At 39.3% G+C, this 13,892-nt stretch overlaps 1 protein-coding gene across 3 annotated transcripts in view; it reads right to left on the reverse strand.

Annotated features, from left to right (window-relative positions):
* Positions 1-13,892, reverse strand: part of FNDC3B (fibronectin type III domain containing 3B) — a 358,046-nt gene that overhangs the window by 166,715 nt on the left and 177,439 nt on the right. For all 3 annotated transcript variants that reach the window (XM_073359377.1, XM_073359376.1, XM_073359375.1), the window contains one exon: positions 11,063-11,139. In XM_073359377.1, the coding sequence (XP_073215478.1) occupies positions 11,063-11,139 (77 nt within the window). The remainder of the gene's footprint in view (positions 1-11,062; positions 11,140-13,892) is intronic.

Consider the following 13,892-nt stretch of genomic DNA (forward strand, 5'->3'; position numbering starts at 1 on the left):
TACAATTACGATAAGCACAAGCAATCTTAGCGGTACTGTGGTTTCCAGGGGAGACTCAGCTAGCCACGCTAATTAATTAATAAACCTATTGCAGTTGGTTAGATCTGCAGGGGTAGTAGGAGAGAAAAGGAGTACAGTAGACGCTTGTTTACAGCAACAACTTGTAAGAGCCACCGCCGCTTAGGGGCAACATTTCCCACACTGCGAATCGTCCATTCGGTAACAAGAACATAGCCGCCTTATAAGAGCAACATTAGTGACGCTGGAACGTCATATCCAGGGGCAGAGATGGGAGGAATGCAGGGGCATTGCCCACTGCAAACTGCACTTTTCTGCTCCTCTCCTGACCCTGACCCTTCAGCACAGCTCCAGGGCACACAGCCCCATCCTCTTGCCCTGCCTGACCGAGCCTGCCCAGGAAAAGCAGACAGGGCGATGCTCAAAGGCTGGAGTCAGCAGGAGGCCCTGTCCAACCGGGGGCCAGTACTCATGGGGTGCATCTTTCCACTCCCAGCCCAACCCTGGCCCTTCAGTGCAGCTCTAGGGCACACAGCCCCACCCACTTGCCCTGCCTCACACAGCCTATGTGGAGAGCATGTTTAGTGGGGAGTTTGGGGGGGAGGGTCTGGAAGAAAGGGATTGGGGGTGGCGGGGGGCTCTGGGGAGTAGCAGAGGCACAGCTGGAAGGTTTCCTCCTTGCTTTTCTCAGCATCTGGCTTACAGGTGGCCGGAGGCGGGGGGTTGCTATTTTGCAGTGGGGCGTATCAGGGATCCCCTGCCCACGCACTGAGCTGTCCCCTCCATTTCAGGTGCTGGCGGTGGGGTGTGGGTGTGCTGTTTTGCAGTGGTGGGTTGTGGGACCTCCCTCCCCAGAGCACTGACCTGTCCCCTTCTCCCCTTCTGTCTCCGTTAGGAGCTGCCCCCACCTCCATTGCAGACTGCACATGGTGCCCTCCCTATCCATCCATTCATCCCTCGCCAGGGTGGAGCATGAAGCTGCCAGCAGGAGCATCCACAGCCTGTTCCCGGCAGCCAGGCTCACTCAGTCATTTTGCCGATTGGGGGCTCCCCTGCCAGACCCATTGTTCCCCTGCCCCATTCCCCAAACTTGGGTTCCCCCCCACTCCTTCCAACTCCTCCCCACTCCCCACAATTTGGCTGCCCCACCTCTTCCAACACATTCAACTCTTCATATGCCTTTGGGTAGATGACACTCCCATAACAGCAACAGCTGCAGAGGAGCAACATAGCAAAAGGGCACCGATATGTTGCTCCTAACGAGTGTCTACTGTTTCTATATTTAGAGCGCAGAACAATTCAGACGTTACCAGAAAGTAACAAAATAGGAATGACAGGTTTCAGAGTAGCAGCCGTGTTAGTCTGTATTCGCAAAAAGAAAAGGAGTACTAGTTGCATCTTAGAGACTAACCAATTTATTTGAGCATAAGCTTTTGTGAGCTACAGCCGATGAAGTGAGCTATAGCTCATGAAAGCTTATGCTCAAATAAAATAAGAATGTTTTCATTAAGGGGCAAGTTTTGCTTCACATGAGTTATCCCACTGACGTCAACAGGAGAGAGAACAAGTATTCATCTCCACAGGCAAATTGACCTGCATACCTATAGCAGAATACTGTATTCTGCTAGTTTTTCTGGAATAGCTCCCAATGTGGACACTATTCCAGAATAAAAGTGACTTTACTTCGGAATAATTACTCCTCTCAGAAAGTAGATAAATTATTCCACAACAGACTGTCCACACGGTGGGCTCTGCTGAAATAGCTATTACAGAATAGCTTATTTCAGTACACAGCTATGCCAGCCAACTTTCCCTGGTAGACAAGCTCCTAGATGTGCATGATTTGGCCCTAAGTATCTTGGGCAAAACATGGGGCAGTGTGGTTATTAAAGGGGCAGACATTTTTAGCATAAATAGTAATTTTCAGTTGTTTATAATTTTTTCAGTGGTTTTACTTTTGGACTGAAATTTGGCATGTTTGTTCTCAGATTTGGAGACAATATTTTTTTTTTTATTTAAGCCAACAGATGCTGTCATTTTGGGGAACAAAAACTGACAAAAACCCATCATCATTTGAAAAAAAAATGTTTTAACCTTTTATTTATTTTCTGAACAGCACTAGATCTTCAGGGGTTTGTGAAGATTGTCCCAGGTCATAGGTCTGTTTGTTGATGGTTTGGTGAAAATTGGTTGTGATTTGTCAGAGGTATAGGAATAATAAAATGTACTTTGCTCAAGTACACTGAGTTTAATACAGTCATGTAACAGCAGCTAATTATTATTATTTACTATTTGCAGTATTATATGGCCTACCAGCCCCAGTCATGAACAAGGACCCTGTTGTGTTAGGCACTGGACAAAGACAGAACTAACAGACAGCTTCTGCCCCAAAGAGCTTACAATCTAAGTATAGATAGATCGTTGTCTCACAACTCCAGCTGCCTAACAGTTTTTAAGTTGTCAAATCATGGCAAAGGAAAGTTTTAAGGAGGGGTCTGAAGGAGGAGATAGTTTTGCGGATGTTTACTGTCAGTACTGGGAAAATTTATAGGGAGTGCTGCCTACATCCCAGCATGTGAAGGTGCATATGGAGGGAGACACAGCGAGCTCGGAATTGAGCAATGGAGACGAGTGACAAAGAGTACCTTCTGTACAATAAATCAGGGTTCTGCCACCTACCACACGGTTAAAGGAAGGATGTAGGGAAGAAGCCAGGGCTTCTGCCCCATTGACTATCCATATAGTACACAGTGTCCTGGAGGTACTACTATTTGTATCTAGGTGTTGTTATCACAGTTCATTCAGGACAGACTCATTATTAATCAAACAAATACACACAGGAGACCCTCTACCTTTAAATGAAATTTTTACAGAGGAAAAATTAGAGTCAAAAGCATTGGTGTGAATTTGAGTTTCTTATGTATTACTAATTGTCAGTATAATACCTGGTAGGTGCTACTCTGTATAAACCAGAATACAAAGCATTTAGTTTGCTATATCTGGTCATTAACCTTTAACCCTACAATGTAGGTCAGCAATTTGAAAATTGTCATTCTTAGATTTCAGAGATTTATAAAACTCCAGACAGACACTGAATGGGACTTCAGGGATTCATATAGATCATAAGATTACTTTAATTTCAGACTGTCGATCTTTTATATTCTGCTCTCTTCAGCTTTCATGATACCCCTTATTCACCAGCCACGTATCAGTTCTGGCCAAGACATTGAAGAGAAATTTGGGGAGTGTCCAAATGCTCAGATTTTAAAATAAACACTTATTTGTGTTGTGTAAGAGTTTGTAATGAAATGTCAACTCTACTTATCTCAAGCTTAGATCACGTTCTAACCTGACTGGCATTTAAAGCCCAAAAATTCTAGTCGGAGACAGAACAAGTCTTTTCATCGTTTGGCTTTAATTAGGCCAAGCCTGAAAGAAGGCTTGGAATGTACCAGGCAAGCTCAAGCTCTTATCTGCAAAGTTAGATTAGATTTTATATATATTTTATGTTTTCGATGAAGGAGATATATGAATATGTCGACAAAGAAACCGAACAGAAAGATTGTGGTGCAATGACAACTGAAAATTAAACTGTGATCTGTCTTCTAGAAGATGAATCCTGAAAAAAAAAATGCTCAAGACCCTTTTGAAGACCTTCAGGTGAATTTCTGCCACTGGATGGAGCTAAGAGATATCAGCATATTTGAGAGGTCAGGGGATCAGCTAGTTTTATAACCGACTGCATCAAGGAGCGAACAGAGCACATCTTTTATTTGTTTATTCCAAATTCATAAATGTTGGCAATTCAATTGTGCCTGCAAGCCACACGGCTGTTCCAAATCAAGCCCATATACACCAATGCTCTGTTTACATGGGCAAAAGATCCTCTTCATGGCCAAATGTGGGATTTTCAGGTGAAGCATGCACCTGTCAATTTTGCAGGTGCAGGTCAGATGTCTACTTATGACATTATGTTCTTAATAAATAAATGACAACCCTGTATATTATATGTCAGAGGGTAGATAACTAAGCAGAAGTTAAAAAAAAAACTTCAGGTGGTTTTGATTTTGTAAAATTCATGTTTGACAGATTTTGGTTTTGCAAATCCATACTTGGAGATGAAATCCAGGTCCCATTTCATCCAAACCTCCCAAATAAAAAGGGTTTAGTCCCATCTAGTTTTGCTCCATTTGTCTAAATAGCACAAAGAACAGGGAAAGTTAAATTTTGTGGTTTAAAGAAAGTCAGCAAATGTTTTTGTTCATCTGTACCTGTTTGCCTGTCTTGCCTTATAGACTGTAAGTACCTTGGGGCATGGACTGTTTTCTATTATGTGTGTGTTCAGTGCCTAGTACAATGGGTCCCAACTCTGACTGTGGCCTTTAGGTGCTACTGGAATATAAACAACACTAGCTGATAACTTGTGCCATCACATTCACAGCTGCCTATTCTATACATATTGAAAAGCAATCATTTGGTACCTAGAACCTTCATTATCTAGTCTGCTTCCAAATTATAACTAGTAGAAAGGTTATTTATCGTTAGTTTTTAAATGCCTTCTGGTCTAACTGGCATGATGCATCTTTAATAACATTATTACAGCATAATTTCTGTGTTTGCTTCATGTTTTGTTTTGGGGGTGTAATTATTGGGTGGGGTAAACTTTCATTGAAATTTGCATGGACATTCATTTGACATCTTCATTCAAAGTATACTTTAACTTACACACCACAAAATAAATGATATTTCAGAAAGTGTAACTGGAACAATAATTGTTACATCAACATGGATAATTTCTGATGCACAGCAAGAAGTGCTGATTGTGCAATACTTTATGATGGAGGTTAAACAGTCTGGTTTTTAATTGATATTTTGGGCATTTCATGAACCCATTTGCAAATCAGTTCATATATCAAATTTTAGCCAGGAAAAAGTACTGAGTAATGAGCTTGTCTCCAAGAAACTGGGTGCCTTAACATTTTTATTTATTCACTTTGATTTAGTAGACATGTTTATCCAAGATCATGCCAGTCCTGACAATTTCAATGCCAGATTCTTGGCATCCATCACTTAAAAACACTCACTATTAAATCTAGATGTCTAACTTAGCTAGTAGACAGTAGGAATATGCACATTGGCTTCAATGACATGGTAAATCATTATGGCACTTAAGAAATAATTACTGTATATGGGGTTGATATTTATGATTACTCTACAACATTTACTGTAAGGATATTTGCAATCTGGCAAATCTGCCTTACACAGAGAGTTAAGAAAATTAATCTGCTTAGTTTATCAAACAGAAAGTTAAAAGGTGACTCAATCACAGTGTGTTCGTACACAAAGAGAAGAGTTGCTAGCAGAGGACTCTTCAATCTAGCAGGCAAAAACATAAAAGATCCAATGGTTGGAAGCTGAAGCTAGACAATTTGACTGAAAATATGGTGCTTTTTTTTTTTAAAAGTGAAGGTAACTAGCTGTTGGAACAACACACCTAGGGATGTGGTATATTTTCCATTACTTGAAATTTTTAAATCAAGATTGGATGTCATGGACTTCATGCAGAAATTACTGGGTGAAAATGTACGGCTTGTGTTATTCAGAAGGTCACACTAAGATGATTATAATGGCCCCCTTTGGGACTTAAAAAAATTTGTGAATGTATGCATACTGTTTGTCATGTGAGTACAAACAAATCGCACAAGCATGGAGGGACAAAAATCAGAAAGGTTAAGGCACAAAATAAGTTATGACTCCCAAGGCACATAAAATGCAATAAGAAGAGGTTCTATACATTAATTAGAAATAAGAAAAAGACCAAGGACAATGTAGGTCTATTACTTAAGAGGAAACAAGAGCAAATAATGGATGACACACAGAAGGCTGAATTGTTTAATGCCTTTTTTCCTTCAGTAAGTTAATTGTGACCAGGTGCTTAACTCAATTAATATTAACAGGGAGAATCTTGGGCCAAAATAAGGAAGTTGTGGAATGCCTGCCATTGAAGATTTTTAAGAACAGGCTAGAGAAAAACCTGTCAAAGATGATCTTGTTATACGGAATCATGCCTCCACGTGGAGGGGCGGGAGGGTGGAGTATTGGACTACAGGACCTGCTGTGGTCCCTTCCACCCCTACATTTCTATGGTTCTATTTCAATAGGCATGTGAATTTTTTTTTAAACTGCTACAGTTATACCAGTGTGGACACTGTTATACCAAGCCTATTTTGCTTTCCGAACCAGAAGAAGCTATACCGGTACACAGTAACTGCGTTCACACTTGAGGGGAGAAGTTCCCACTCTGCCTATACCAGTCTATTTAAAACATCAAATCTTTCTAGTGTACACAAGCAGTTAGAGTTTTACACTGGCGCCGACCGCTATAGTATCCATGTAACATATAGGAGGTCAGATCTAATAGTCCTTTCTGGATTTAAACTCTATGAATCTGAGCACCTTCCATGTAAAATCAACAGTAATAGTGACGTTTCTAGCCAGTTTCCCTCGACCAAGGATGCTTTAACTTCAGTTCTCATATACTTCATCCAAGGCTTGGTGATCTGAGCAGTACATGGACACCCAAAAATTGTTAATATGGTTTGTGCACACCATTCCTATACAATGTTTTGAGACATTACCAATGTCTTAATATGATGACACAAACCAATTATTTAATGAAGATCCTGCAAATAAAACTATGTACTGTATTGAACCAAATTTCAGAAATACACCCAAAAAGCTACAGATGAGAGGAGAACTGTAGTGTGCAACCCCCTCAAAATATATGACATTTACAGAGCAGCTCTTCATGGATGGAGCAGAAGAAAGGTACATTTCTTTGCGAAGACTGGAAGGGGCATGTTGGGGGAGACAATCTGTGTCTGTTAGCAAATAGTCCCCCGATCCCTTCATTCTCTCCTCTCATGAGGAACTTTACAGAAAGGTCCTGACATGGATACTAATAATATTAATAATGCTTCTGTGTGTTTATATTAAACATGTGTATGGACTGAATTTGCCCATTTCTATGTGTCAACAGTGTGCTCTTGTTGCCAAGAAAGCTGATGGCATATTGGGCTTTATTAGTAGGAGCACTGCCAGCAGATCGAGGGAAGAGGGTAAGGATTAATAAAGGAGGAGGCTGAAACAGACACAAGCTAGGGATGAGCTACATACATACACAACCATAAAAGGGGAAGATAGCACTTACTGTGAGAAAAATAATATTGTGTGCACTTCGACAGTGTCTTATCTTTAGATCCTGAAGTGCTTCACAAAGGTGGATAAATGTCATTGTAATATGGCAGAGGGGGGTAATGGAGGCAGAGTGTCACACAGCAAGCATCAGTGGAAACCAGGAGTAGATCCTACAGCCCCTGACTTCTTTTACCCAACAGCTTCCCCATCACAAAGAAGTTGGCTTGCTGAGAAGAAAAGGAATCTGGTTGATGTCCTATAGTACAAAGTGACTGGCTGTACTATCTTGCTAAAAAACCAAGAACCCTCCCTCCCCCCCACCCCCCCCAAAAAAAAAAACAACACCAACAAAACATGGGTGATGAGAGCTTTTGGTGCATGTTTATTTTCCTGGATTTCTTCTCCCCCACTTAAGACCTTACAGCGTGAAACATTTTCTTGACTTTTATAACAGAGACAAACCCCTCTTCCTAATCAAGACTACTCACGTAGTCCTTGAAGTCTAGAAATAGACTCCAGCTGTTTTACTGTTCACTGCCAATAGACTTGGTCTTGCAGGGCAGATTCCTGCCAGCTCCCTTTTACCAAACGTTTTTGCAATGTTGCAGAGGTAATGAAGCATTTTAATCTTGGGTTGCAGTCACTGGATGGCAAATGTAATGTTCAAGGCTAATACACTCAGCTCCAAAAGCTTGGCATAACAAAATGGAAAAAAGTTTTATGGCTCTCTCTTAACAGACATGGTTATTTCTCCACAGGGTTATTTGCTTTCTGCCTGAGTCTGACATGTACACTTTGAGGGCAGACAAAAACCAAAATAAAATGTATTTTTATTCACATCTTGGAGTCCCACTTATTTGCTTTATATCCTTGCCCAGGCTCTGCCAAAAGAGACAGAACACAATTCAAATTATCATTCAATAAACCCTATTAAATACCAACACAACAGAGCAAAGTCAAAAGCGAACAACACACACACAGCTAGTACATCATCAACATCAACCAACCAATTTGACTGCTATCTTCTTTCAACTATTATTTAGCATGAAGTCATCTGTAAGGCAAAATATTCATTTTCCACATGACAGAAAGGACATTCTGAGGCTTTTAAAAATTAGTATATAGTTTTCCCTAAAACTTTACAATATGCATTTCCAGCTGCTTTTCTTAGAAAGAAAATATATTTTAGAAGGTACTTAAAAGGCTTCTTTGGTATAGATTATTATTGGTGGTCTGCAGCAATGCTTGTGAGTTGAAGTGGCACTGGGTTCAGAAACAAGTACAATCTGTGGATTATTACTGCCAAAGGCAATTTTTGGGAGCACCTCTGTAATATACTGCCATTTATCTTGGTAGAGCCTGAACCAAGATGAGTGAAAAGGAGGAGTTTAGTACTAAAAGGTGTTAAAAAGAGGAGAAAACAAATTCAAAGAAAAAATAAGCAAATCTGTTTTATTTTTTAATAAAACCATTTTAATTATTATAATCTTGTATTTTTTCCAGTACTGTCCACCAGTGCTCAGAACAAATTTTTTATTTTATTCACTAAATTACAAGATTTTTAAAGGCACGAATGGCAGTTAGGTACCCAATTCCCATTTGTGCCTGAAAAGATTCCCCTCAGATTTCTGTAAAGTACCCTTCACAATGGTCCATGGTATTTTTATAACACTTAAAATGCAGAAAGAAAGAAAGAAAGAAAGAAAGAAAGAAAGAAAGAAAGAAAGAAAGAAAGAAAGAAAGAAAGAAAGAAAGAAAGAAAGAAAGAAAGAAAGAAAGAAAGAAAGAAAGAAAGAAAGAAAGAAAGAAAGAAAGAAAGAAAGAAAGAAAGAAAGAAAGATAAATACCCACATCTAATCACCTACATCTCCAAACAATGCCCTTAGAAAAATGATGAGTTCTGCAGTGTGCCCTAAATATTAACAACTTTGGGCTCTGTTGGACCAAATGAAAAGGGCAGCAAGGTCCAGAGTCAAAACTCCCTCATGGAAAAAGCCCTGCCTCCAGCTCCCGCCCACTGAAAACAAAGGACACTTCCAATGGTACCACAATGGAAAAGAGGTGACCTCTCAGGTAGTCAGGTCTCAAATCAGTTACCCCTTTTCATTCCACTTGGAAGCCAATCAGAAACCAGAGTGGACTATGGAGTATCAGTGTAATGTATTCTCTGTGTGACGCTCAGTGGCCAGCAATTTTCAGCACCAACTTCAGCTCATGAATGGCTTTAAGGAGTATCATCACTGTTATGCATACTATATGAGATAATCTCAAGGTGACTAGGGTTCGGTTGCATGAAGCAAGGTCATTTCTCAGTGTACAGAGAAGAAAACAAAATCAATGGCTCTTAGCCACAGCTGCTACCTGAACGTTCAAGAGCAGCCAGGATTTAATAAGATCCCCAAACGGAGAGCCTGCATAAAAAAAGAACAGATGCTTTCTCAAAGGTTATGATCTTGCACATGGATTCATACGCACCAACACACTCCCCTCCACATGGAGGTCAGCACTTATGTAACCCTTTACATCATCGGTGCTTGCATCAGAAACTCCAACAAACCTGGTGGCCCCGTAGAAAATGATTCACATGGTGCCCTAAAACCCATCTCCAGCACTGCTGGCCCCAGAAAGCCTAAGGAATTGGGAGGAAGCTAGAACTCTGCCACAGAAAAGCATATTGTACTATCTGCTAGGCCTTAGACCAGCCTACAATCAAATTTTTCATGAGGTCCTTTGAAATAACATATTGGTAATCACTTCCCCTGCATTTATGACATTTTGTCTCTGTACCTGAAAATTAAAATCCCACCAAATGACTACAGTATTTTGTGGGATGTAAATGTAATCCCATCGACAGTCTTTCAAACACATATGGCTATTAAAGATTCCATTTAAATTCAACCCATACATTGTTTACTGGAGGGGAAAAAAAGACAAAATCCAGTCTATTCCTATTAAAAATACAAAAAGATTTGATATTAAATAACCAAAGAAAATCTTGAATTATTTTAAAAATTCATGTAATTTAAAATATTTAAACATTAAAGGTATGTGTACACTTCAGTGAGACTTTTACCTGACAAAGTCCAATGAGTCACTGAAATGGCGATAGGATCAGGTTTATTGTATCACAACCAGAATCAGGGTACCTTGTCCAACCTCTTTACTTGAAAACTCACACAAGTTTGCAGAAGACGCAAAGAAAACAGATTTTTAATAATCTTATGTGGATGTCTTATATAGAATAACAATTACGGTTTTTAAGAGACCAAGCAGATTATACCCTAAAAACATGACATTTTTCGTAACACACTTTTTTTTTTTGCCTTTTTTATAAATTAAAAAATAGGAGACAATTCACAGCCTTTTAAAAAACAATATGCATTAGTTATTCTACATTATTTCCTGGTATGATGACAATGATGAGCAATAATGCCTTTTGCAGGCAGTATAAATGCAGTGGGTTCTTCTCCTCCCCACTTCTCTCTTGGCTTGTACACTTCCTAACTCATTAACTGAAACTTGTTGGATAGGAGATATTTTGAGGAGTTTATTGTCTACACAGTGTGTAGGTGTAGCTTTTATTACTAGAATATGGGTACAGATGGTATTTTACTACTTTGTATATATACAGATGTAGAAGGGGAAGAAGAGAATTGCTTTACCTACTGCAGAAATGGTAGTCACCTCTGAGGTGAAAATGCATTATACATTTGCCAGCACAACTACACTGTCCAACAGGAAGTGAGGAAAATCCTAGCCAGACTTTTGAGAATCAGGCTTATTGCCCTTATATGCAAATGTACACCTTAAAAATCAAAATTAGATTTATGTTGCTGAAGAAACATACCTGTGAGATATAACCTGGAGGCACATGTATAGGGGGAATGGATCCATTGGGTGACATCATGGGAACCTCTGCCGGTCCTAGTTGGAAAAAAGAAAATATATATATATATTTTAAACACAATTAAGCACACATAAATTGTGCTGACAAACATCACCATGTTAGAAACCTGTAACAACTGAAATTGAACAGTTCAAATAACTTCTAGTGTCTGGCTAATTTCTCTTGGGCCAATACACTCAAGATGATGCCACTGCCATATAGCTTTTAAAAATACCTTTCAAAATTATTAAATTAATGTTTTCAGTTATAAAAGAACTAAAAATACAGCCTTTATGCTATTATCCACCCACCAAAGAAGATATAGGTAGGCAGTAATGTGAACTCCCCCTTCCATAGGCCATAATTCCTATATATCATTAAACTGAATGAATTTTCCTCTTTTAGAGATCTAAGGAAATGGGGACTGCAAGTTCTAGACAGCTCCCAAGTAAAGCCTCCAATTATAATAAATTTCACATATATGAAAGAGTCTTTTCAAGAACACACTAGGACCAAACTCTTTATCTCAGCAATTCAGACTAACCTTGGAATGTGACTTATGTAAGCAAGAGCCTTATAACTTCCACTCAGAAACCCAGCCCCAGATGTACTAGTTCCATTTTGAGGTATCAAATACAACTATAATAAAGTAAGTGCCATAAGTATTAGATTATTATGAACTGAGCCACACAACTAAAAAAGTAGCCAGGTAAAATGGAAAATAGAAATTGTTCACTCAACAATTTAAAGCAACGTTTAAATAGCCGCAGTTAAGATTAGGAAAGGCAATTAATAGAGATGCAAAGTTGTCAGCAACAGCAGAAGTTGTCCTGATAGCAAAGTGCCAACCAAATCTCACGGGATTTTTTACTGGATTGTTTCAAAAAAGTATGATGCTATCTAAGTACATTCTTATTACAGATCAGTTACAAGTGATATGGTAAATAAATATTGTAGTGGTACCTGCCAGTGCTGCTAGATTAATAAGGTGTATACAGTGAAGCGATCTATAATATCCAAATACACTTGAGAAGAGTATGGGAGAATTCTGCTCCCAGTTACAGCACAGTAAATGAAACTGTAGTTTGGTCCTATATTTCTATACATGAATTCACACCTTCGCTGAGGTCCAACACAGCAGTCAGTTAACAGCATACCTCAGCACTACCCAGCATTTTAGAAGAGGAGTCTAAGAATTCTGCATCCAATAGCAAATGAAGGGGGGGAATGTAGATAGGCAATGTAATTACCTAAATTGGAATTTGGCCAGGAGGCTGGCACTGCGTCCTCCTAAAGTTAAGAAAGGTTCTGCGAGATCTCTCATCACCAAAAATTGTCTGGACCTTGTTTTCATGTTTCATTGGGAAGATGGCACCAACAGCAGCAGTGTCATCTAATCACCAGCCCCACTTTTTACAGCAAGCTGGATATTTCTTCTGAGATTTCCTGTCTAAGTAATACCCAGATCTGACCCTGCTGAGATATTCTTGCTAAACACCTCAGAGAAACACATGACATCTGTCAATGGACCAGCTGCAACACAAAGTGATACAAATAGTGATGCAAGTTACACATTGGTAAATGCATCTAAGCTCCCGCCAACCCCCCAAAAGGTGCAGGGATGAGGTTATAGCATGAATAGCAACCAACGAAGTCTTAACTAACCCAGTCTCTATACACCTTATAACATCTGATTTTCCTTTTGCTCTCTCTGCATTTAAATTACACCAACTGACTGGCATGTACCATTTGCATCCCCCTTCTGAATTTGGCTCAGGTTCTCAAATTAAATAATTTTTCATCCATCGATTTTGACATTAGGGGTTACACCAGATAGATATAGCTCTGAAATATGATTAACTAGGAAGATTTTGCCAGACAAATAAGAATTTGATAAAGCAGCTTCTGAGACGATCTCGGGACAGAAATATGTGGTCCACACAATGGGCAAGACATTAACAGAAAAAGTGCTCTTGTATCTACTAGCCCCCTTCCTTTTCCATACCTGACCAACCGGGGACCTCACCTGCTGTTCATCCTTTTACCTAAGGACAAATCCTGATGAAGAATAAAGGAAAAGAGATAATCCATCTAGGCTTTCCCCTTTATATAGTTTGAGCCTAATAAATCCTGGCATTTCTTTTCCTTAAAGATCACATATTGAACTCTTTATCTTGCATATATTTAAGTGGAAATGGAACAAAAGCAACATGGTTAGCATTAAGTAGTAATAAATTTGTGGGAATTATTGCCATCTGCAATGGCTTAATTTTAGTTCATCAAAAATATGAAGTGGTGACCAGTTCAGAGAGGCATGTATCAGAACTCCCGTTTGGATAATTAGATGGGGAAAATGTAAATTGTCTATGTGGTTTCATTTGTATAACATATTTTTCAATTTCTATCCTAAGCCACTGTAGGCTGCACACAACTGCCATGTTTCAACCCAAAAGTGGTTGTATTTCAGCAAGGAAAAATGTATAGTTTATATAGATATATATAATATCAGATACATTTAACACACATACAGTCAATTTTGCTTATGGAACTTGACCTACATCACAATAATGAGGGTAAATAATTAAATACACCTCTACCCCGATATAACATGGTCCTCGGGAGCCAAAAAACCTTACTGGTTATAGGGATTAGAGTGTACGAAGAAATAATGTGCTTTGAAATAATGTGCTCCGCCCCCCGGAGAGCTGCTTTACCACGTTATAGCCGAATTCACGTTATATTGGACCGTGTTATATTGGGGTAGAGGCGTAATTAAAATGGTCACGGGTAC

The sequence above is a fragment of the Lepidochelys kempii genome, chromosome 9 (assembly GCF_965140265.1).
Source record: "Lepidochelys kempii isolate rLepKem1 chromosome 9, rLepKem1.hap2, whole genome shotgun sequence".
In the NCBI taxonomy this organism is placed as follows: Eukaryota; Metazoa; Chordata; order Testudines; family Cheloniidae; genus Lepidochelys; species Lepidochelys kempii.